This window comes from Armigeres subalbatus, chromosome 3 (assembly GCF_024139115.2).
Source record: "Armigeres subalbatus isolate Guangzhou_Male chromosome 3, GZ_Asu_2, whole genome shotgun sequence".
In the NCBI taxonomy this organism is placed as follows: Eukaryota; Metazoa; Arthropoda; class Insecta; order Diptera; family Culicidae; genus Armigeres; species Armigeres subalbatus.
In genome coordinates, this window is record NC_085141.1 from 70,501,431 (window position 1) to 70,528,095 (window position 26,665).

Genomic DNA, 26,665 nt, shown 5'->3' on the forward strand with positions numbered 1-26,665 from the left:
GCGTTCGCTAAATCTAATCTTCATTTGGGAGTTGCAATTTCACAACTCTACAGCAGAAATGATTATTGCAACTTGTTGGACCTCTAGGACCTTCTGAGACGACGCTTGATGTTGACAGATAAATTGACAAAAAAGTAAAAAGGGGAGCAACCCATTTGGAGTATGGCTCAAATATATTCACTCTTGGTTGGGGTCAAGTAGTAGAATCGATTTAGGAAATGTAAACGACAGTCGTGCGAACAAAGAGAATCGAGTCAAACATACATAATATGTACAGTGTACACAGATAAAAAAAATCTTCAATGTTTTCTCATGCACGTGTTCAAAGTACGCAAATAGACTAGGTATTTAAAATTACTGTTATTATTAATCAAAATATGTTTAAACGGCGCTAGTTTATTTGTTTGGTAATCGTTTTTCGTAGCCGTTGGAGTTTCAATACTTATTGCTGTGTCGTTGCTGGTGTTTGCGAGGTAGGTATTTGTTCGCATCAATCCGAAAGCAAAACAAATCATGAAGCACCACATTGGGCTGTACGTGGGAATGGTGCCTGTTGGTGCTATTGAACGACCAATTGCAATTTGGTCGTGAATCATTTACTTTGGCAAGGGACATTCTGTCTTTGAAAATGATGGATATATTTGCTTACGGCATCCAGTTGCATGAGAAGACACGGACCGTCGACTTTGTTGACGGAAGAGCTCGACGAGAATAGGGATGATGATGATAATGTATGGTTGGACAAAGGAAAATCGAACTAAATAGTATTGTGATCTTTATGAAACTAGTTCGCATCAATGATAGCTAATAATTATCAAATCTCAATCATCAGTCACACACTTATAAATTAATTCGATTACGATGTTGAAAAAAGCATCGATCTCGATTTTTTAATGCAAAATCGCATCAGTTCGCTTAGAATCAATTCACTCCCAGAGGCATTAAAAATTAAACGAAACGAAATTTGTTCTTTACATATACGAGGATATCCTTTGTTCTGGAAAAAGCCGTTTGGCCGTAACCCATTCGGACGAAAGCCATTTGGCCGAATGCCACTAGGCCTAACAAACCATTAGACCGAAACCCATCTGGCCGCAAGTCATTTGGACGAAAGGGCCAATTGGCCGTACGGGTTATTTGGCCGATAGGGTCATTTGGCCGAATAGGTTATTTGAAAAGTGAGAAATTGAGAATGAGAAGAGAGACGACTCACTTCCCACTCTTCATTTTTCTCTTCTCATTGTGAAAAGTGAGAAGCGCGAAATGAAAAGTGAGACATTTCACTATCCACTTCGCACTAGTCACTTTATACAGTGAGAAGTGAGAAATGTCTTATTCGGCCCAATGTCCTATTCAGCCAAATGATCCTTTCGGCCTAATGACCATTTCGGGCAAATGATCATTTCGGTCAAACGACCGTTTTTGACAAATGAGCCTTTCGGCCAAATTACTCTTTCGCCCAAATGACTCATTCGGCCAAACGACCCTTTCGGCCAAAAGACCCTTTCGGCCAAACGACCCTTGATTAAATGGCCAAACGATTTGCTTGCAACAGGTTGCATACAATGCGGAATCCTTCCTAATTTTTTGCTATTGAAAATTGGCTCAATCGGCCATTGTGTTCCGCAGTTATTAGAAATAACATTGCTTTTTCCCAATTTTTCCCTTAGAAAAAAAAATTAATTGATTTTTTTTTTCAAAAACTGCTGCAATACATTCAAATGAACGCAAATAAATGTGAATTGATAAAAATATCTGAATCTATCTCCCTAAAATGCAAATTTGACGTCTCTTATGTGCTTCTCTTGTCACTCTTATGTGTTTTATTGTTTTAGGCACCATCAATGCTAGGTGGATTATTCTGGGTTTTATCTTTATAGAAACGAGCCTGGGATTCATCTTACGACCTCCTGCTTCTAAAGCAGAAGCGGTAGTGACTAGACCACTGAGCCCATTTCAAACGCGTCCAATTATACACTAATTTATTTACAAAAATGAAGACACAAAACACAAACTCGGATTTCGTGATTAATTTGCGTCCTAATACGATCGCGTCCAGTCGTGCAATAATGTTTTCACTCACCGACCGCACAAAGCCCAAACCTGGATTTTGCGTCCTAATATGATTGAGGTTCAATCTTGCACTCCGAAAAAAAAATGAGTCCGATATGCAACATACTCGATCTCGCACTAATTAGTTTGCTTTACGACAGCAACAAACAAAAATAAATATCAAGATTTCGAAAAAATCTGCGTCCGAAATGAAACACGATCGATCTTGCACTAAACAAATAAATTTTTGACCGCATAAAACAAAAATAAACACCTGTATCTCGAAAAAATCAGTATCCGATATGATACACGATCGATCTTGCACCAATTATTTTACTTTTCGACGGCACAAAACGAAAATAAACACTCGGATCTCGGAAAAAATCTGCATCCAATATGAAACACGGTCGATCTTGCGCTAATTAATAAGCTTTTCAACCGCACAAAACAAAAACAATCACACGAATAAAATCTCCGTCTGATACGGAACACGATCTTGCACTAATTAATTTACTTTTCGACCACACAAAATAAAAATAATCACCCGGATCATGAAAAAATCCGAGTCCGATATGAAACACGACCGATGCTGCACTAATTATTTTACTTTTCGACTGCACAAAACAAAAATAAACACACGGATCTCGAAAAAAAATCTGCATTCGATATGAAACACGGTTGATCTTCCACTATCTAATTTACTTTAAGACAGACCCCACACAAGAACAATAAAAACCCGAAAAAAATATGCGTCCGATACTAAACACGATAGATTTTGCACTAATTAATTTACTTTACGATCGCGCAAAATAAACATCAGGATCTCGACAAAAATCTGCGTCCAAAATGAAACACGGTCGTTCTGGCACTAATTAATTTATTTTTTGATCGAACAAAAATATATATCTGGATCTCGAAAAAAATCAGCGTCCGATGTGAAACACGGTCGATCTTGCACTAATAAATTAACTTTCAGACAGCACAAAAGAACAATAAACACCCACGCTCAGACCTTCAGTGTTGGCTTCCGGTTCCAGGGCCGCGGTGAAAACTTCGCTGTTGTCAATCCATGACTCGACCCGGATCCTTCTGAACGTGCTAGCGAAATCATCATTGACTAGAACTGCGTCGAGCTTCGCTAGCGCCTCTGGTAACGCTTGACCCCTTCGCGGCTAACCAACTCCACTGCCCAAGCGTTAAAATCTCGTGCTATGACGACCTACTTACGACCTACTAGGTCGGATGATAGCATATCGATAATCTGGTTGGCCTGTTCTAATGGCCACCTTGCTGGGGCATAGCAGCCACAATAGAACACACCATTGATCTTGGTAATCGCGACACCCTCAGCAGAGGAGTGTATCACCTCTTGAATAGGGTACCGCCCCGTCGTGCAAATAGCCGCCGTCCTAGACCCGTATGCCACCCAATTGCCGTTATCGACAGGGACGTTGTACGGATCGGATAGCCGATCTTCAACTTCCCTCGCTCCATTTGGCTTATGCACAGCACATGTTTCGAAATGGACAAATTGATATGAAATTTGCGAAAAAGAATCCACGTGTCTTTGAGGGACTCGAACCCTCAACCTCCTACTCTCTAGATAGGCGTGATAACCCCTACACAACAAGACCACTTTAAGGTCACGTTTGCGGAAAAGCCATCAGAATCCGAGTACCAACCTCCACCGCGGTTAGCTCTCTTTTTTGCAAATTGAATATCTTTCGGATGCTTGATCCACATGTGCTTTACTGTTGTATATCCACAGTCAAGCGAGTGCACATTGTTTATTAAACGAGAGGATCGCACGGCCGAGTTGCCGAATAATATGCAATTAATTGTAATCAAGTGTCGGTCTTTCACCGTCATTAGTCGTCTGAGTACACGCGACCGCTTACGTAAGGCAATCAAACTCATCAAATGCCTTAGCCAAGCAAGCCTTTGGCACAGCAGAGTGCGATCGATTCGCATTCTATACCATCCTGCCCAACCCGTTGCTGGGGGTCATGGAGTGCGATCCTCTCGTTTAATAAACAATGTGCACTCGCTTGACTGTGGATATACAACAGTAAAGCACATGTGGATCAAGCATCCGAAAGATATTCAATTTGCAAAAAGGAGAGCTAACCGCGGTGGAGGTTGGTACTCGGATTCTGATGGCTTTTCTGTAAACGTGACCTTTAAGTGGTTTTGTTGTGTAGGGGTTATCATGCCTATCTAGAGAGTAGGAGGTTGAGGGTTCGAGTCCCTCTAAGACACGTGGATTCTTTTTCGCAAATTTCATATCAATTTGTCCATTTCGAAACATATGCTGTGCATATGCACAGCCAAGATATTTAACAAAAAGATCCAGTCAATTTATTTGTTTCGCGGATGACATGGACATTGTCGGCCGAACATTTGCAAAGGTGGCAGCACTGTACAGGTACACTCGCCTGAAACGAGAAGCAACAAAAGTTGAACTGGTACTGAATGCATCGAAGACAACGTACATGCTAGTGGCTAGTTGGCGGAACCGAGCGCGGCAGGACTCGTATGGGAAGCAGTGTTACGATAGGTGGGGATACTTTCGAGGTGATCGTTGAATTCATCTACATCGGATCCTTGCTAACGGCTGATAATAATGTTAGTCGTGAAATAAGAAGACGCATCATTTGTGGAAGTCGGGCCTATTAAGGGCTCCAGAAGAAACTACGGTCAAACAGTTTTACACTCGCACCAAATGTGTCATGTACAAAACGCACATAAGACCTCTACGGACGTTAAATTTGTATCATGCTGGACTTGCAAGCACTCAGAGTATTCGAGAGACTATCTAAAGCTGGAATGGTACGATGGGCAGGGTATGTTGCAAGAATGCGGGACAGCAACCCTGCAGATATAGTGTTCGCTTCCTATCCAGCAGGTACAAGAAGGTGTGCAGCGTAGCGAGTGAGGTGGGCTGGCCGGAACGACTTAGCGAGCCTGGCGCGCATTCGAGGATGGAGAGATGCGGCCTCGAACTGTGTATTGTGGCGTCAAATGGTTGATTCAGTGTTATCTATTTTTATCTATTGACAAGAAAAAGCAGAATCCCTGCTAGATGAACATATCAGGTTTCATTTGGTTTCATTGCTCCGCATGCTCTCCATCTTCGTTAAGTTTACTTCCTACGATGGGCATTTTCATTACTCTCCATCAACGCAAATGCCGAAATTCTCCATTTACACCACAAGAAGTACAACTTCCTCTTGTTGGGCATAAAATAAGACAGCAAATGAACTGCAATATTTCTCCTGAATATCAATTGGCCAAATCCTCTCAGCATCCGGTGAAGCACTATTCGGGTTTAACCACCAACTCGAACTGAACAGGACTGGGCTGGGCACATACCACAAATGATTTCATCATTCTAGTCCAAACGCTGGCAGTTTGCTTGGATATCCTTTGAATGACCTGCAGTATTGCCATAAACCAAGTGCAAGTACTCCATTTCCCCGCTTACTCATACGTTCTTCGCCCTTCATGCCCCACCGTCTCTCGCCACGCAGCTTCACCGGTAGAAATCTCCAAGTTCACAACACTCATACAGGGCCCCGTCCGCTGATGTACGTTTGGATTAATCATAAGCTTGCGGTCAGCTTACCCGGGATAGCTCGTTATCGTTAGTCGAGGGGGGAAGGAACGGCGAGAAAAGATTTTGGAGGCGCCTTGTTGTCTCGAACCAGGAAATTACCCGATAATAATGCCGCTGTTCAGCTGACTGGGTATGGCCCTCGCCAGGCAGACGTCCTTCTCGTAAACGTAATCGTTTGCAGCAGCGGTAGCATCGGTCAGCATTGTGGAAAACTGTCTGTGTCCATCTGAATGACTTGGTTCAACTGGGTTGGTGTGGAAGCTTCATTGATTTTTGGAAACTTTTTTTTAATCACATAGGATAACTGTCCCGATTTCCCATCTCATAAATAATCAAATAAATCCTAAAGAAATCAAAGGAATAAAAATCAAATGGATTCGTATAGTGCTAAGAAGCGAGATAAACTATGAACTTTATGTGATACGAAATGGAAATCATAAAAATCGGATAAATACGTCTTGTTGGATTCATTGACAGCAGAAGAGAGTGTTGGAGATTCAGAAGAATACTTCCCAATTTTCATAGAAAACAAGTGAGCTATCCGTTAGGTATGAAAAAAAAACTTGTAGATTACAATTTCTTACTAATGAAAGATAGATGTTATCGGGGTTCTTCTTCTTCTTCAATTGCTCTACATTCCAACTGGAACATGGCCTATTTTTCAACTTAGTATTCTATTAGCATTTCCTCAGTTATTAATTGAAAGCTTTTATACCCGTCATTGCATGAGTATGTATATTGTGTGGCAAGTACAATGAATACACTATGCCCAGGGTGTCGAGAAAGTTTTCCACCCGAAAACATTCTAGACCGGACTGAGAATCGAATTCGTCATCTCCGGATTGGCAATCTTACGCCTTTGCTCGCAAGGCTACTGGAGACCAGAACTTACACGCGCGTTTTTTTTTTCTCTAAGAGCTTGGGGGCGTTTGACGGTAGCTTTTTGCTTACGGCTATTGGTGCTCAGAATTTTCTTCGTTGATGCGATCTGGGAGCTTTATTCGGCTCGTTTATGCTGATTTTTAGGAATAATAATTATTATCAATAAACTGTCAAACTTCTTTGTCGCGTCGTGTCGCGTGGCGTCTATTCTGGCTCTCCTCCTAAGATGGCCACCAAACGCCGTTGACATTCCCAGCTTCAACAGTGAGCTTTGCTATCATGAGCCACCGCCGGGGGTTAAACTGGCATCGTGGCGGGTGCTTCTTCTTTGTTCCAGTTTGCGTCGTTATTGGTTGCAGCGGTACACTATCAGCAATGCTTGTGGTAGTCGGAGGGGATTGCTGCAGAAAATTCCACCTAAACAGTTTTATAATCCTAACTAAGTGAATGCAACTAATAGAAGGATGTTTAAATTTTCTAAATGTCACGACAAACTGTCAAAAAAAGCGCGCGCTTAAAATACACTGGAGCGTTTTCACTTGAGTTTATTTTTAGCGCGCGCTCCTGTGACTCTACACGGAAGAAATAAACTACCCAATAGTGAGTTTAATTCACCCAACCTCGAACATCCGTACGGGAAGCCAAAATTGAGTAAGTAGGGTCGAAGTAGTTTGCCTTTACTCCTTATGTTAAAAAAGTACCCAACGGAAAATTTATTGACCCAAATTTAAGTTTAATTCACTCAATTTCGACCTCAGGTAATAAAACTCAAAATTGGCTTCCCGTATTGAACTGGCGTCGTTGGATTGTTTGGCTCTTTTGTTTTTGACAACAAAAGAAAGAGTGGATGAAAGAGAAGAGAAAAAACAACTCAAAAGTAAGTTTAAAAATACTCAACTTTGGGTACTTTTTTCTTCCGTGTAGCGTCGAGGTTCCAAATATTTGGCAGCATTGGATGAAGGTGATGTTTTATGATTTTATTTATTTATTTTTTTCCTTCCTTGAGATCGACCTCATATTCCCGAAGAGGGAGAGGAGTAAATAACAGAACTCACATCATTCAGTGCGCTACGAGTATGAAATTCACTGCAGTAAAATGTACAAATTATTCCAGCAAATAACAAAAAATCACCACGCATTTAAATGGGCCGCTCACATTCATGCGGTAATGCTCGATATGAGCAATATGTCAGAGTGAGTTGTGTGCGGATGAATTGAAAATTGAAATTTGTTGCCAACAATGATTTTTTCTGGACGCTCCAGTCCCACTCACGACGGCGGCGATGAGATTGACTGTAGAATATACTGAGATCAATGTTTTCACTGCATTTGATAGTTTGACATGATACTAAGAAAATGTCATCATTGTGTTAGTGTATTGGTTGCAATTACTTAGTTAAGCTTATAAAATCGTTAAGATGGGGTAAAATCAGATATTGGAGGTCTACAAGACCAACGGAGTGATCCATAGGGTCCAGAGCATGTGTGATAGTTGGAGAAACCCCACGGGATATCATTACACCAGTATACATAAATCACAACATACTCAGAGTTCCTACGGTACTCCAAATCATTCTTGAGTTCAGATATTGGAGGTCTACAAGCCCAACAGAGCGATTCATAGGTTTCCGAGCATGTGTGTTAGTTGGTGAAGCCCCACGGGACATCATTTCACCAGTATATAGAAATCATAACATTCCCAGAATATCTACGATACCATAAATGAGCTATTCCAACTCATAAAAATAGTTGAGACATCGAAGATTTTCATGTTCATCTTTTTGAATATTGGGATCTGTACTCAAGGACAGTTTGAAGTTTCGTAGATATTGATCGAATTTTGTGATGCGTCTGTAATGGTGTTACGAGGTACTGTGGGGCTATTTTAACTCATAAAAATAGTGAGGACATCGTAGATCTTCTTATTGATCGATTTGAGTATTAAGATCTGAATTCAAGGACGGTTTGGAGTATGGTAGATATTGAAAAATATCTATCATACCGCTGGGCAAGCGCAGAATTTTATTTTTAAGCATTTCAATTTCAATTATTTAACAAGAATATGGTAAAGTATGGTGTTGATTAATATGAACGTCAAAATTACAACTCAAGAATAGTTTGGATGCTCTAGACCATCGTAGTGGCCGTAACCTGACCTGTGCAATATTTTTCCTGGACGGAGCAGTTAATTTTGAACTTTTTTTTGCTGAAGAAAGCAAGGCTCTATCTCTTGAAACTGATTTTTGACAGCTGATTTTCGTCTTGGGTCATATATGACCCATCCGTATTGTAAACGCATTCTAATCTTGATATCACTAAGAGCGTCTAGAAGGCCTTAACTCCAGACTGGCAGATCTTCGTTTGCGTGTGTAGACCCAAAGGACTTAACTTCACGGAATTCTTGAATGACCAAGAACGTGTACACTACAGTGAACACATTCTGACCATAGTAACACTAAGAGTATGTACCATATTTGAAACAGGCTGACTGATCTTCGATTGCGTGTGTAGACCCAAAGGCCTCAACTCCAGGGATTTCTTGTATTGTCAAGAACATATACCGTGAACGCATTTTATTCTTTTTATCAGTAACAGCATGTGACATATTGGAAACAGGCTGACTGACCATTGGTTACGCGCGTAGATCAAAAAGATTTAACTCCAGGGTTTACTTGAATAACCTAAACATATTATGTATGCGCATTCTATCGTTTGCATCACTAGAGCAAGTTGAATGAGAAGAAAACCTTTGGAAGACCCTGCCACAACATTCATGTTTGCCAAAAATACTACGCCTCAAAATACATGAAATCCTACATGGAATAATATACTCAAATATAATTGCTCACTAGCGTCGCCTCTTGGAAGAAGTGCTCATTATACTAGACATTTTATTTATTATTAAATCTTCAACTCAAAGTTGTACAGATAAAAACTTATGTTAAATGGACAATCCTTTGCCTGTATGTGGACTTACTTATGCCAAAATCATAAACGACACTGGTTTCGTTGAATACACGGCAGCACATAGTCCATGGTTCGTTGAAGCTGTAGTTGGTGCGACGGGTGGGGTGCCAAAAAAGCGAGTATTGTCGTAGACGTCGTTGGGGAGCGTGGAAGTTCAATTGGCTTAGGAGAGCGCTGCATTCAATATCCCCGTTCAGCAGTCCAAACACAAAGAGCCGTTGTAGTAGTTTTCTCCTAGCAGCCAACGATTCGAGGGAAATAAGCCGGCACCTTTCTTCATAGGGCGGCAAGTTGATGAAGTCATTCCAGGGCAGCACACGTAGAGCGTATCTAATGAAGTTCCGTTGGATAGCTTCTATTCTATCATTTTGTACGACGTGGTAGGGTGCCCAAACAACAACAGCATATTCCAGAAGGCTACGAACTATGCCACAATATATAGATTTGAGCGCATAAACATCCTGGAAAGCGTTTGTATTCCTTTTCACAAAGCCTAGCATGGCGTAAGATTTTGCTGTGACCATTGTGATGTGCTCATTGAACCTCACTTTTGAGTCAATTACTACTCCCAGGTCCTTAACTGTGGAAACTCGGAGGAGATTGTTGTTTCCCATTGAATAGTCAACGTACGAGGGATCGCGCAAGCGGGTGAAGGAGATAACACTGCATTTGGATATGTTAACTTCCATGCCATTCAGAGTGCACCAGTGCAAAAGATAGTCAATATCTTGCTGGAGGGCACAACGGACGAGATTAGATTCAATTTCTCGGAATACTTTCAGATCGTCGGCAAACATAAGTTTCGACGATTTCAGATGGGTAGAGAGGTCGTTGACAAACAGGATGAAGATTAGTGATCCAAGGTGGCTTCCCTGAGGAACCCCCGACGGTATTTCAAAGTTGGGCGAATTGATTCAGTTGATACTAATAAAGGCGATCGGTCAAATAGGACTGCAGCCATTGTGTAACCCAGTACGGTAATCCCATACATTTCATTTTGTCGACAGCGAGTAGATGAGGATCTTTGTCTAACGCCTTGCTGAAGTTTATTTATTGTCGTCAATCATGTTTGTAAATCGTTTGATACAGATTTGATCTTATAATATAGTTCACCGTTACTAAATTACTAAATACAACTTTTATCCGTTATACACACCAAGCATTTACTGAGTACGCAAGTATTGTTTCAATTTAGTCTTAGATGTAGTGAAATCAAATCAATAGCATTGCAATGTTTATTATAAGCAGCCATTATTTGATTTAGGAGTCCGAATTTCGCATAGTTTGTACGATGACTACTACAGGCAAATAAAGTTCGATTTCGCAAAGGTCTTTGTGGGATAAAAAATAATAATTTAGATAATACTGCCTCTGAGTCGACCTTGTTCGAGATAACATCATTAATGAAAAATACCATCGCATATTCCCGTAGTTCCTTCAATGTTTGTATACTAATTAGCATGCATCGTGCTTTATGCAATCAACTTGACGTTTTTTCTCAATTGATTTAATTAGTGAGTTGACAAACACCATAAGGTTGGTCGTAGTAGATCGTTTCCGCATAAATCCGTGTTGATACTCGGTAATCATTGGACGCACTGCGTGATACATAGCTTCGTATACCATCTTCTCGAGCACTTTAGATAGGCAGCTCAGAATAGAGACCCCACGATAATTCTCCACGTTATGTATATTACCTGTTTTGTGTATTGGAATAATAGATGTGACCTTCCATGCTAAAGGGAACACACTACTGTTTAGGGAACGGTTGAAGATGATTGAGACCGGCGAGGCTAAAGGTGCAGCAAATTGCTTGATGGTGGTGGACGATCGGGGCCAGTGCCTTTCAAAGCATCTACGTTTGATAGAACTTTCTGAACAGAAACATTCAATTGCGGCAAATGAACATTATAATGTTCCAAGCTACTCTTCCAATCTCGATGTTCATCAGCTGAATGAGCAGGGGGGACATTTCAGAACACATTCTTGAAGAATTTAGCAAATAGGTTGGCGGCACCTTCCGCATTATCTGCATTAGTGTCCTCGAAGTAGACATTCTGTGGAATACCGTTATTACGTCTAAGCTTCTTCACAAATGACCAGAATGACGATGGGTCCCGTTTAGCATTCGTTGCGCTGCATGTAATCGTGAAAAACATTGGTCAGCCGGGATGAGTAGTGCTCCTCCATATCGTGAAGCAGTTGATTGTTGGCCTCACTCTGTGATTTGAGTCGCTAACGAAGGCCAGGTCGAGCAATCTGTCATTCATATTACGTATATCCTGTATCTGCTGTAGTCCGCAGACAAGGATAGTCTGCATCAGAGCTATTTCTTGTTCAGACGAAGCGTTGACATGAATGTAGGAGTTCAAATCCGCAGCAAATGCCTACGAAAGCCTAGGTAAGTTATAGTCTCCCAGGACGATAACTGTGTCTGTGACTTCAGCCATATCACACAACTGTTGAATGCAAGAAGCATGATCGGAATAAGTGGCGAGTTTGGAGTTCGGCCTGATGTAGATAGTGCAGATGTAGACCGATTGCGTTGGCAAGTATAGGCATACTGCAACTTGCTCTAATCTTTTGGCGTAGACTAGTGCAACTAACTTACACCGGAATTCTTCTTGACACCGATCAGTACACCTCCACCGCGAAGCAAATGTGAAGTGGAAGGAAGTGTAGCATCACTTTCATCCGTTACCACAGATACTGATTTGGGACTAATCACTATCTCTCAGATGGAAGCAATGCACTCTCCAATAGTCGAGATCTGTCCTGGCCACGTCCTTGCGAATGCTGAGGAAGGGAAAGGATGATTAGTTGGACACCTACTTAAGAAAGATGCAAAGAACTAGATTATTCTAGACTTAATTTAAATTCGTAAATTTCGATACAACACAACATGGAATACCAAATAAAACGAACCGTGTAGCTGGTGCAGACTTGCATGCAATTTAAATAGAACGTTGCGTGAAGAGGTTAGTTGCTACCAGAGCTTAAAATATTCATCTTCATGAAGCAACTTCGGTCCGAATTTTGACAAACATCGCATGAATATTCAAAACATAGAATGACATAGTCAGACGAATACTCCACAAATTCATTCATTCGATTGTCACTGAGTGTGTTTACTGTGTGCAGAAAAAAAAACATAATTAGCATTGTTTATGTTGATGTTTACCGTTGAAAGTGCCTCGCGGATGAAAATCGGATTCAGTCCTGTGTGATAAATCACTTTACTCATTTGAAACGTGTTCAGATTTCAGATAATTTATCAATTTGTAACATGTGCATCAATATTCAATGACTAATATTCAACTGAATATTGACTGTCCAGAGCCGACTATGAATGTGTTGGAAGTGAACTGACAAATGAAGAAAAATGGACTTCACCAAAAATGTTCGATTATTATACACTCTGGTTGCTACGCCTGAAACGCATAAGCGCCTTTGAAGCGGATCACCATTCGTGACACCGTGACATAAAGTCCGAACAATGAGAAAGGGTTCGACTTGCAATCGGGAATATGAGTAGCAGACCAAACCGCTTCGAATGGGGGGAAGATGTTGACAATCTATTTCCTACAATCAAAGACAAAGTCAACGTAATCAGTCGCGCTTCAATTTCCAGTTACATTGCCAAAGAACGTTGATCTGAGGATTATTTGCAATCGACTCGTTCACTTTGATCCTGACCATGGTGAAAGAAGGACGCGATCTTTTAGTTTTTCCGTGGTGTAATTGGTTCGTGATTTTAAACGTGAAGTGTTCGACAGGCTAATTAATCTTTTCTGTGTTCCCCGTATAGGCTAGCCTAGTTGTAAATTGTGCGGTAGAGTTTTTGTGAGCTGTGCGACTGTCTTGTGTGTTAAAGGTAACCTGACCCAGAATTGAGTGTCATTAGTGTAGTCTAATTGTGTCAATGACCTATCTGTGCGGTCAACGACCTTCGCTGTCTTTATTTTTGAACAGCCTAGACGACAAAGCCACCGCCTGCACGCCATCACCATTGCTCGTCGCCATCGCCAACCCTTGCCACGCTCTGGACTCAAGGTTTCCCGCCTTGACGAAGGCGGAAGGGAGTAGCAACCGTCTAACTGCACTCCAACCGGCGACCCCCAGTCAAACCCCGGCCGATTGAGTCGGCCCGAACCGTAAGTGTTTCCAAACCTTTTTTTCCGGACCCGTTCGCGGTTCCGAGTGTGCTGTAGTCAGCGAAAATAGGCGAACCGTCGTAAGCTCCAGTCGGAGTCCATCGCAGTGGCCGAAATGGCCAATTAGAATAAGTCGTCGCATGCAAGACAAGTGATACCGAAAAGCGCTAGAAGTAGAGAAAGAGTAGAAGACCGCACAAGCTAGGGAAGTGAAGGGGACTAAGTAGGCCGGCCCAGAGATGTGATTTGAAGCGAATTATAAAAATGTCCTATCGAAATAAACTATGTTTTTTTGTTTCTGTAAATTGTAGTTCCTAGTTAGACAGATGTGATTGAGAGAGTCTGAAGGGTATTTCACGTTTCGCGTTAGTATTGTCTGTCCGCGTATGTTGATCCGAATTGTTCGTCTTTCGAAGCGAGAGGGAAAGATGGGGTGGGAAGATTGTTACCAGTGATGATAGCTTTATACCGTGGACACGTGATAGGATTTGGGAGTGTGCTGGGTTTCGTTGGTCAGGATTGTAAGAGTGTGACTGTCAGTATCGTGGGTTAGACAATTTGAGTGTGGGTGGTCGGTTACGCGTGTTCCTGGTGTGTTGAACAATTTCCGGACTGGTTCATTAACCAGTCTATAGCCGGGCAAACTAACACGACGGGTGGTCCTCTTCGGAGGTGGCGCGTAAGCCATCCGTTGCAAAATCCTCCAGGAACAGCCACGGCACTGCGACCACTACAATATATACAAAGTAGGAAAGGGACGAGCCTGGAATTGAACCCAAGACCTCCTGCTTATAAGGCAGAAGCGGTAGCCACTAGACCACCGAGCTCGTCTTCATAAATACCACCACCTAGCGGCCAAATTCTAAATTAATAAAAACCTCATATCAAAGCACATGTCTTCCTGCATAACCTTTTTTTTAAAAAAAAGTGCAGTTCAAAATGGGTAGGATTTTCAGATATAAATAAATTAAGAAAAAAAATCACTGTTTTTGTACTCTTTTTTACGAAAACCCCTCCCTGCAAGTTACCCGCTCACCTATGGCCAATCTTAGGTAACGTCCTAAAAGATGATTAATTTATCTTACGCTTCATCATAAAAAAAATGAAGTTGATCAAGTAATAGTAATAGTAGTAAAAGTATAACAATTTCAATTTGGGGTCAATATGACTCCAGCGTACCAACAACGTAAGTTGTTTGATAAAATTAGATTGTAGCGGTTATTTTCAATATTTTTCAAGCACCTAGCGGACAGACCTCGGCGAGCTTTACCAAACTACCAAAAATTACGGAAATCGGTTGAAAAATAAAAAATGTTGGGGTTGTATACAAGACACGACCGCGCGACGTAAACTACGTAAAACCAAATATAGTTCGCTGAACCAATTATTCCGCTCTATATAGAAGAGAAGGAACTATCTAACCGACACTACTACCCAGTAGGGTGGTTCAAAAAACACTTTTTCAAATTTTTTAATGGGCCGCCCTCTTATTCGGTTATATTTGATGCCCTGATGCTCTGGACAAAATTTCAGCCAAATCGGTCAAAGTTTGGGCAGTGCTAAATTCGTTGAAAGTTTATATGGAAAAATGTATGCAGAAACATCCAAAATCAGTGATTTGCAGTTGGACGGCACAATTTACGATCAAGAACCATGATACTCATTCAGTTCTTGTAAAATAAAATACAGAATGTTATGCTGAAAACCGCGAGAAGATTAGAGTTTATTACGCAAAGATATTAGCATTTTACTGGAGTGTTGTAGGGGTGAATTTATTTCTTTTCAAAGGTAAAAGAAACGAAATTTGCTCAAACCCCATTGCAGAGAAATGCTAATAACTTAGCCGGGAAAACTCGAATCTTCTCGCGGTTTTCTGCATAACATTCTGTATTAATTTCCAAGATCTGAATAAGTATCATAGTTCTTCATCGTATGTTGTGTAGTCTAGCTGGAATTTACTGATTTTGGATGTTTCTGCATACATTTTTCCATATAAACTTTTAACGAGTTTAGCACCGCCCAAACGTTGACCGATTTGGCTGAAATTTTGTCCAGAGCATCAGGGCATCAAATAGAACCGAATAAGAGGGCGGCCCATCAAAAAAATTGAACAAAGTTTTTCCCATACTCCCATACCCAGCTTTAGCAGCATCTACTATTTGGAGGGAGTAGAAACCCCACTGTCTAGTAGCTGGGCTTAGAGATGTCGCAAATTAATCGATTACTTCCATTAATCGATTAATCGTTGTGATAATCGATTAATTTTGAATCAATTACTTCCCAACGATTAATCGATTCATTAATCGACAAGAATCGAGAGTAATTGATTAGTTACCAATCGATTAATCGGGATTTTACGACAACTCTTAGATGTCGATTACTTCGATAAATCGATTAATCGTTGTGATAATCAATTAATTTTAAATCAACTATCAGCATGTAAACCAAATGTAACTGCATATACTATTATTTTGAACGATATTGGCAACTGTAATTCAATTTAGCGAAAATTGGAATTACTCCTCTTGTTATTTCTCAACTACATGAGAAGTTCACAATATGGCGCATGTCAATGTAACGTCTTTAATATCTCACCCCCGTTATAATAGTTTTTCGATCTGTTTTAACAAAAACTTTCCTGTCCGGAAAAATCCTGTCCCGTTGTTTCCTATTAAAAATCGACCCGATTGCACTATGGGCTCAACAATTGTGATCAAAATATATGTTTTTACTAGCAGACCCGACGAACTTCGTTTCGCCTAAAATTGAATTATTTTCTGATTAGATCTCGAGTTATGAAGAAATTGGTGTTTCATTTGTATGGGAACCCCCCTTTCCAAAGCGGGGAGGGGTCTCGAACCATCTTAAGAACCTTCCCCGGCCCCAAAAACCTCTACATACAAATTTTCACGTCGATCGGTTCAGTAGTTTCCGAGTCTATAAGGCACAGACAGACAGAAATTCATTTTTATGTATATAGATACGCCAAACCCTTGCAAAAATCTAATTAATTTTTCGGGCTTTGATCAATTTGCTCGCAACAAGTTGCATTCAACGCAAAATGCTGTCCCATTGTTTCTTATTGAAAGTTCGCCAGATCGGACTATGGGCTCGGAAACTATGGCCAAAATCCATTTTTTTTTTCTAAAGAGCGCAAAAAAAACGGAATAGGAATAGGAAACTGGGAAGATTAAATTTTGACTGCTACGACTTTCGATGGTTCAAAAATAATATACATTACATACAGCTACGTAGTTCAAGTTTTGCGTCATTTTTGCGTACAACCTGATTAGGCTGCATCATTAAGTTTTTTCAACCCTTGTTGGAGTGATTTCAAAAGCTCGTGTTTGAAGACCCAGTCCATTATTTATGTCGTATATCATGAGGCTAACACGATGATACTTGTATGCCCAGGGAAGTCGAGACAATTTCCAATCCGAAAATTGCCTAGACCGGCACCGGGAATCGAACCCAGCCACCCTCAGCATGGTCTTGCTTTGTAGCCGCGCGTCTTACCGCACGGCTTAGGAGGGCCCCCTTGGGTCTTGACCATATATAGTGCAATAAATTGCAATAGACGTAGAATTTGGTCCAATGCTCGCTGTTGAAATCTAAATCGAATTGCTTCTATAGGAATACTAGTCTTAAATAAAAGTGGGCTGTTCCTGATGCAATAGATTTTATTTTATGTGTCCAAAATCGTAAACTTCGCATAATTACTAAACCAAAATGTGTAGAATGTTTAGCAGGCTAGCTTGTTTCTAGCCTACGAATGCATTGGTGCCACAATCTAAGAACCAAGGTCAGCCCATTACAGCAGCCAATTTATGTAGAGTGTATCATACTGTGATGGTTGAATTATGTTTACCAGACCAATTATTGCTGTGAGCGCCATCGCCGACAATGATTTTCCGATTTTCCCCGATAGTTCATTTTCTCATGTATTTTAAACTGAACTTTCCACTTTTCCCATTCATATCTACTGATTGGGGACTCACCACCGAGAACAAGCCAGCTCAAATCAGTGCCATCTTTCTCCGTTAACCGTTACCGTTGTTGGAGCAAACCAGAAACGGAGAACGATTACGCCAACGACACGCCGCCAATGGTTCCATTCAATTCGATTGTTATGGTCGAACTTGGGCGAACTTCTCTCCTTTGCCAGTTTTCGCGACCATTACGACGCGAAAATGTCATCGATGGGCAGATCTCGAGTGATTGCCCGAACGAAAGGAGGAGATGCCACGACCACCGGCAGCGCACAATAGCCGGGATTGTTGGAAAAGCGATTTTCAGTCAACGCTGCTTTCAGCCTTTTTAGACGATGATTCACTGGAATTGGAGTTTCTTCGAACGAGCAAATAGACAAATGCGAGTGCAATGAAATTTGATGTATTTTTGATTTCCGTTCGAGGACACAATTCCACAATTCCAGTGGATGACTCTTTAAATGGAATTGAGTCGACTGATGTTGAAGAGCAAATTGACCGAAACGATTTAATCAACTACTGCAATAAGAACTTGAGTTTCAATTTATGTCCTTTTTCTTTCAGAACTATCTTCAAAATGCTACCATCAGTAATGGCATCCACATGCTATCGACACGTAACGCTAGTGCTGTTACTGTTATGTGTTGTGACATGTCCCACCGAAAGCCGATACCGGGAAAAGGAACCTAAGAAATCGAAACCCGCTCAGCTAAATCAGGTCCCCATCAGTGAAACCGTGCCTTCACTGTTGAACCTATGCTCCGGTGATCGAGAAATGAAACTAGTCTGCCACTGTAGTCCAGACGATCCTCATGTGAAGGCGCAGAAAGCCAATTGTTGGATATTTAGCAAAGATTTACCCTGGAAAGATCCCAATTGGTTAGCATTCCAAACACAAACAACGCTGGAGCAGCTAAAGATCACCGTTCAAAAGATTGGGAACCTCACATATATTCCATCGGATGTACTGATTACTCTCAAATATCTCAAACAGCTTACGATAGAATACGGCATGATAACCAATGTGTCCGAGTACGCTTTTGGTAATGTAACAGAACTGAGAAACCTAACGCTTCACAAGAACCAGATTCGGCTTATTCATCCTTTTGCTTTTGCCAACCATCCATTCCTAGAGGAAATAAATCTTGAGCGGAATGAGATCATCGAGCTGGATAAAACCGCACTGGTGAATTTGCCACAGTTGAAGAAACTCAACTTGGACTTCAACAATCTGACGATTCTGCACGGAGATACTTTTGCGTATTTAACCTCCTTGGACGAACTGGACATGGAATCGAACCAGGTATCGGTGCTATCAAGAGAGAGCTTCAAAGGCTTGGGAAATTTGCGATTCCTGAAACTGTCGGCCAACAACATTGGCTACATTGGCGATACAGTGTTTGCGGAGCTTTGGAGTCTACAGGAGTTGTACCTGGATAGCAATCAAATTGAGGTTAGCGATTCCAGCGGTGGTCCAGTTTATTGCTTGACTAACATAAGACTGTTTTTCGTATCTATTGCAGAAAGTGTCGGCTCGTGCCTTCGATGGGCTGAACAACCTTCGGAAACTGAACCTGGAGAACAATCGATTAACGCGACTGGAACGGGGAATTTTCACCGGCGTACCAGCGGTGCTGACGCTCAATCTTAACGCGAACCAGCTGGAAACGATCACCTACAACAACTTCCTACCCTTGATGGATAACCTCGTAAATAGCACGGCGGTTCTATACGTGAGAGGTAAGTACACATAAAAAAACAAATCTTCTTCTTATTATTCTTATTGGTATTACATCCCCCACTGGGACATTGCCGCCTCGTTGCTTAGTGTTCATTCAACACTTCCACAGATATTAAGCCGCGAGGTTTCTAAGCCAAGTTACCATTTTTGCATTCGTGTATCATGAGGCTCACACGATGATACTTTTATGCCCAGGGAAGTCGGGACAATTTCCAAATCGAAAATTGCATAAACTGGCACCGGGAATCGAACCCAACTACCCTCAGCATGGTCTTGCCTTATAGCCACGCATCTTACCGCTAGGCTAAGGAGGGCCCCAAAAACTATTCTTACTGCTCTGAATAAAATCTTGGCACATTCAAAAGGCTGCAAGATATTAAATTATAAAATCAAAGCAGAGGTATAAAATTGAACTTATAGTAAACGGTCCAATGGTTGTGGGTGTACCATTAGTTGCGGTAGTGCGCTTCAGGCAAATACTGCGGATTTAACGCAGCAACTTGCTTCGTTGATCGATTGACATGCCATAACTCAAAACAACAAATTGCAGACGTGAAATTTGACATAAATCGGTAAATATCTATTATTCTTTATTCTTTACTTTATTCTCTTATCACCTTTGCACCAATAGTTGCGGTAGTGTTCCTTTAGTTGCGAGCTCCGTGAGAAAACAATAGGATTCGCAACTATCGGAACGCAAATTAAAAATTACCGCAACTATGGGAGCAGTGTACCAATACTTGGAGGACTCATTTTAAGTGAAACGTTCACATCCTGGAGGAACTGATGTATTCTCACAGCAAAAAGGAGGGAAAGAGGTTTGGAAATAATCCGAAATTATAAACGATTGGGGCGTGCTTAGTTCCTTCACTATTGAATCATTTACCCTACTTAATTGTAAAGTTCCAATACAATGATTGTAATACAATCTAGCCAAATGCCAATACCACAGGGAAACATACGTCTCACATAGAACAAAATGCAATCAAAATCATCGTCACGAAACATTACAGCCCAATGATAAATACACTGTAGGTGAACAAGCGGCAACCAGGTAGTGAGTAAACGTCAAACACAAGCAAAACCGATGGAAGCGCGGTTGGTGGCCGATCGACTGCCTACAAAGAATTGAATCCCCCGTTAAACAGATGAATGATGGAACATGTGTAGAATGAGACGTCTGTTTCTCTGTGCCAATACTTTATACAGACGAAAAAAGAAAAGCAGGCTTTGCCCAAAACGATTTAGTTTTGAAAGCTCTGTCAAGATTTTTTCCATCTCTTAGTTTGAGCGCATTTTAAGTGTTTCAAGCTCTATAAGTTCCCTTTTGCTAAGAACATTTTTAAAAGAAAAACTGCGTTTCTCAGCGGGGTGCAATGGGATCCAAAAAGCATACGAATCAAACTCGTAGATCGAGCACAGTGATTAAAATCCTCCAAAACGTGATCGTCGGCTTTTTCGGTATGAAATCGTGTTTCAAATGGCATAGTATGTTTAGCAAATATGTTGCATACATCAAGGGATACCATTTGAGAAAAAAATATTTTATTATTCACCCATAAGTCTGATGAATTTTTTTTTCTAAATTTGTTGACACAAAATAGCGTCTTTGGGAAAATTGTCACAAAAAATGTACAGAAAAACATTGTCAAAGACACTACGGGTATATCTCTTGAAACTAACAAAATATGACTCAATTTTAGATTATAGGTCATTTAACCCTGTAAAAACTGGTATTCTATGAATAACTTTGCATGGTCGAGCTTTCGCAATGTTGTAGAAACTTATTCAGCACATAAAAATACAGCATTCAACTACAAAAACATAACAATAATTTAAATTTATAGAAGGAAATTCGAGATTTACGAACAAAGTTACACATTTTTCACACCACAATATCTCGCAAGATTGCAAAAAGTGGCAGTCAAATCAATGCACATTTAAGAGATAAGCTTCAGCCTTCGGTAGTTCCGCCAGGAATTCCTCTGGAAGCTCCGCCAGGAATTCCTCCGGAAGTTCCGCCAGGAATTCCTCCGGAAGTTCCGCCAGGAATTCCTCCGGAAGTTCCGCCAGGAATTCCTCCGGAAGTTCCTCCAGGAATCCCTCCGGAAGTTCCGCCAGGAATTCCTCCGGAAGTTCCGCCAGGAATTCCTCCGGAAGTTCCGCCAGGAATTCCTTCGGAAGTTCCGCCAGGAATTCCTTCGGAAGTTCCGCCAGGAATTCCTTCGGAAGTTCCGCCAGGAATTCCTTCGGAAGTTCCGCCAGGAATTCCTCCGGAAGTTCCACCAGGAATTCCTCCGGAAGTTCCACCAGGAATTCCTCCGGAAGTTCCACCAGGAATTCCTCCGGAACTTCCGCCAGGAATTCCTCCGGAAGTTCCGCCAGGAATTCCTCCGGAAGTTCCGCCAGGAATTCCTCCGGAAGTTCCGCCAGGAATTCCTCCGGAAGTTCCGCCAGGAATTCCTCCGGAAGTTCCGCCAGGAATTCCTCCGGAAGTTCCCCCAGGAATTCCTCCGGTAGTTCGGCCAGGAATTCCTACGGAAGTTCCGCCAGGAATTCCTCCGGAAGCTCCGCCAGGAATTCCTCCGGAAGTTCCGCCAGGAATTCCTCCGGAAGTTCCGCCAGGAATTCCTCCGGAAGTTCCACCAGGAATTCCTCCGGAAGTTCCGCCAGGAATTCCTCCGGAAGTTCCGCCAGGAATTCCTCCAGAAGTTCCGCCAGGAATTCCTCCGGAAGTTCCGCCAGGAATTCCTCCGGAAGTTCCGCCAGGAATTCCTCCGGAAGTTCCGCCAGGAATTCCTCCGGAAGTTCCGCCAGGAATTCCTCCGGAAGTTCCGCCAGGAATTCCTCCGGAAGTTCCGCCAGGAATTCCTCCGGAAGCTCCGCCAGGAATTCTTCCGGAAGCTCCACCAGGAATTCCTCCGGAAGCTCCGCCAGGAATTCCTCCGGAAGCTCCACTATGAATTCCTCCGGAGTTCCGCCAGGAATTCCTCCGGAAGTTCCGCCAGGAATTCCTCCGGAAGCTCCGCCAGGAATTCCTCCTTAATTTCCACCAGGAATTCCTCCGGAAGTTCCACCAGGAACTCCTCCGGAAGTTCCTCCAGGAATTCCTCCGGAAGTTCCTCCAGGAATTCCTCCGGAAGTTCCTCCAGGAATTCCTCTGGAAGTTCCTCCGGGAATTTCTCCTAAAATTCCTCCAGGAATTCCTCCGAAGTTCCACCAGGAATTCTTCCGAAAGTTCCTCCAGGAATTCCTCCGGAAGTTCCTCCAGGAATTCCTCCGGAAGTTCCTCCAGGAATTCCTCCGGAAGTTCCTCCAGGAATTCCTCCGGAAGTTCCTCCAGGAATTCCTCCGGAAGTTCCTCCAGGAATTCCTCCGGAAGTTCCTCCAGGAATTCCTCCGGAAGTTCCCCCAAGAATTCCTCCGGAAGTTCCTCCGAAAGTTCATCCAGGAATTCCTCCAGGAATTCCTGCAGAAGATGCACCCCAATTAGTGTGAAGTTGCTTAAGGAATTCTTCGGAAGCTCCTCCAGGAAATCTAAGGGAAACTTCTTCTGGAATTTGTATAAAAGTTCCAACAAATTTCTCCAGGATGTCCTAAGAAAGTTTCTTCAAGAAATTCTTCGAAAGTTTCTCTAGCAATTACATCACAAGGTCCTCCAGGAATTCCTCCAGTAGTTCCTTCAAAAAGGCCTCCAGAAGCATCTGCATACCCAAAACAAAAGTTGTTATATTCTTTGCATTAAGCGTTCAAATAATGGTATATTTGCTATTTCTGATCATTTCAGATTTTCTCCTGAAGGTATCCCTGCACAGAAAAAAATAATGAAAAATAAACAATGCGCAAAACTTGACATGCGAAAATTTACGCTATTCTACGCTGAAATGGTCCTCTTGCCAACAAGATTGCTTAAAACTTGAATGCAATATTGACGATTCACGTCGAATATTGTATACATGTAAATGTAAATTTCAGTGGATTTTTCTATCTGTGTAGAGTTCTCCAGAAATTCCTCCAAAAATTCTTTATAAATCACTTTGAGAACAATCCAGAAATTTCCATTGACCTCTTTTTCAATTTCACTTAGAATTTCTTAACCTAATCCGTCCACCCCCAGGAATTCTTCCGGAAATATTTCCAGGAGTTTTACTAGAAAAAATGTTAAACTCACTTGTCACTTGATGTTAAATTCAATCAATATACAGTCCAATTTTATTGAAATTGGGACTACATCATTAAAAGTAGCCTCATGAAACTTATTCGCTGATTTTGTTGTTTTGTTGAAAACTGGTTCACAGTTTGGAAAAGAATCCGGCAGATTTTGGTCCCAAACTCCTAATGGGGCCGAATTTTTTTTCCCTCGCCATGAAAAACGGGAATGTCGCCCCTTTAAAACATATAGGAGTGAAATCCGCAGACAAGATTCCCAAACTGTAAACTAGACTTAGAATACAAAATACATGACATCCAAGATCCGACGATAATTTTTTCTAAGGTTTGGGACTACTTTTGTTCAGTTGATTTATTAATTTTTATATAACTTTTGTTATTTATTTTTTAAGAGTTCAGTGCGTGATCTCTCATGTTTCGGACAGCAGAACGATCGCGCGGTCGGCCGAATTATTTATTGTGTTCTGCATTGCGCGGCCGGTAATAAAATTAATCAGTTCAGTGCATGATCTCTCATGTTTCGGACAGCAGAACGATCGCGCGGTCGGCCGAATTATTGTGTTCTGCATTGCGCGGCCTGTAATACAATTATTCAGTTCAGTGCGTGACTTCTCTTGTTTCGAGGCAGGCTTGGTAGTCATATGGCTACTGCGTCTGCCTCATACGCAGGAGGTCGTGGGTTCAATCCCAGGTCCGTTCCATTCTCCTACTTTGTATCCTTCTCTTTATTTCTCATGTTCTAGCAATCGCTAGAACTGGAAATGGACTTCCATACCGTTTCCATTACTATTCCTATACCTTCAACTTGAGTGTTCTAACAGTAATCTGCTAGAATTGGAAATGAACTATAGAGCTCGTTTCCTACATCCAATTAGAAATTCCATCAGTTACCTTCTCCAATCTATCACATTGGCAGCTCGTTAACCAAGACGGACCTCTGCCTCTCCAACCTAACCCAGAAATTCCAACAAATTCCGCATGAACTCGTGGCAAGTGCAGAGGTATATTCGGCTTGCAGTGGGCGAGTGATTGCATCATCATTTCCTCCCCTTCCCTACATTGACTTGCATTCTGACGTGGCAGGCGCCAGTATGACCTAACAAATGAGATCACCAGTACTTGTACATTGAAGATGTGTGCTAGTCCCAAGCAAACATCTGTTGGTTCCCTGTGCAAGAACAGCTGATCTGGTCATAATGGAGTAGCAACTACGAGCAGTCAATCAAGCTCAAGCTCAAGCTCAACTTTTGTTATTTATTTTTTAAGTCCTTTTTACAGTGAATTATTTCAAAATATTGAAATTTCTCAAAATATGTCTATCCCTCCACTACATTTTGTTGGCGTTTTTTGACGTAAACTACGTCTAAGGGGAAGACTCGGATGCAGGATGTAAAATGAAAATTTAAAAATTGGGGACCGTCACGAAATCATGTAAGGTTTTTAACATGAGTAGGTCCTTTATCTTTCAATGGATTTTAATGATTTGTATATCAATCAATTCGCAAACTATCCACCAATTTGCCAGTAATATTTGAGTATCAACGCTAAACTATTGAAAATTTTAGTTCTTTCATGCATCGTGCATCTCCTATGCAGCACGTTCCAATTGCCTACTTTTAGGGTATTATAAATTGTTGAACTGGCGTGCATGAATGGGGTGGCCCAGCTGCTTGACAGTGGGGTCTCTACTTCCTCACAGAGTGGGAGATGCTGCTAAAACTGGGTAGTAGTGTCAGAGGGATAGTTCCTTCTCTTCTATATAGAGCGGAATATTTGGTTCAGTGTACTATATTTGGTTTTACGTAGTTTACGTCGAGCGGTCGTGTCTTGTATACAACCCCAACATTTTTGTTGTTGTTCGGGATGAACCACTGCGTCCATTTCATTGAACTTTTGTAGTATACCCATGTCATTTGCTTAGTGCATGTCATTCTGCTCCATTTCTATTGAGAAGAAATGAAGAAGTCGTTTTTTATTCAGATATTTCTCAAACTTAATGTCAGGCCTCTTTAAATTAAAGTACCGCTATTTATACCCTTCGAGAAAAGGATTATACCAACCAACTCTCTCAATCAGTTTTCGGCATCAACAACAAGTGGGATAATACTGATTTTGACCATGCATCGGTACTGAAGTTCTTTTTTCATGGTTTTCGATCAAGAAGCGAAATTTGAAAATAAAATGGTCCATTGACCGCTCTGGCCGCTTCTAGCAAATAATTTTTAAAATTCAACGACGTGTAAACTTGCAGCTAGTCCCAACAAACGAATAAGCACTCGATGTTCAATTAAATTTGATTGAATTTTACCAGCAAGCACGGTTCAAATTTATTTTGATTTAAAAGAACAGTAAGATCGATTTAATGTTACGTTTATTTGCATGCTCCAAATATGTGCATGAAAATACATTTAAAATCACAACATATTTTTATCTGTGTAGGACCTACGGAAACTCTTGAATAATATTGGTAACCTCAAATGAAGTAGGGCGCTTACCGTTTAAAAACATATATTGGGATTTGAAGTCGGACCAGAATCATTAGTTTTCTAGTTCAGTCATGCCTGAATTGTTAAAATCGGATGATAACTAACATAGTTAGTTACAACACATCTAGTTTTACCCCTAATTTGCCTATTCTACTTATTTTGTCCATCCCTTGTGCGTATATCGCTTCATGGCCTATAGTACTATGGAATATGGCACGATAACATGGAATCTGATTGTTCTCTGATCATTATCATGTGGATTAAATAAGACTGTACAATTTTAGTACAGATTTATCATATTAAAGTCCAGTTTTCGTCATTTCAAAAATAGCGTGTGCAACTCGTTGCATAACTCGATTTTTTCAGCACTCTTAGTATTTATTCAACTCGGCAAGCCTTGTTGGATAAACGTACTCGTGCTGGAAAAATCTTTTTTTTGCAACTTGTAGCACAAACTACGGACATGAAACATGGACAATGCTCGAGGAGGACTTGCAAGCACTCGGAGTATTCGAGAGACGGGTGCTTAGGACCATCTTTGGCGGTGTACAAGAAGACGGTGTGTGGCGGCGAAGAATGAACCATGAGCTCGCCCAACTCTACGGCGA

At 41.4% G+C, this 26,665-nt stretch overlaps 1 protein-coding gene across 1 annotated transcript in view; it reads left to right on the top strand.

Moving 5' to 3' along the window:
• Positions 1 to 26,665, top strand: part of LOC134225609 (connectin-like) — a 110,011-nt gene that overhangs the window by 41,636 nt on the left and 41,710 nt on the right. Inside the window, exons 2-3 of the mRNA XM_062705813.1 lie at positions 18,225 to 19,113; positions 19,184 to 19,400. Of these exons, the coding sequence (XP_062561797.1) occupies positions 18,238 to 19,113; positions 19,184 to 19,400 (1,093 nt within the window). The 5' untranslated portion in view covers positions 18,225 to 18,237. The remainder of the gene's footprint in view (positions 1 to 18,224; positions 19,114 to 19,183; positions 19,401 to 26,665) is intronic.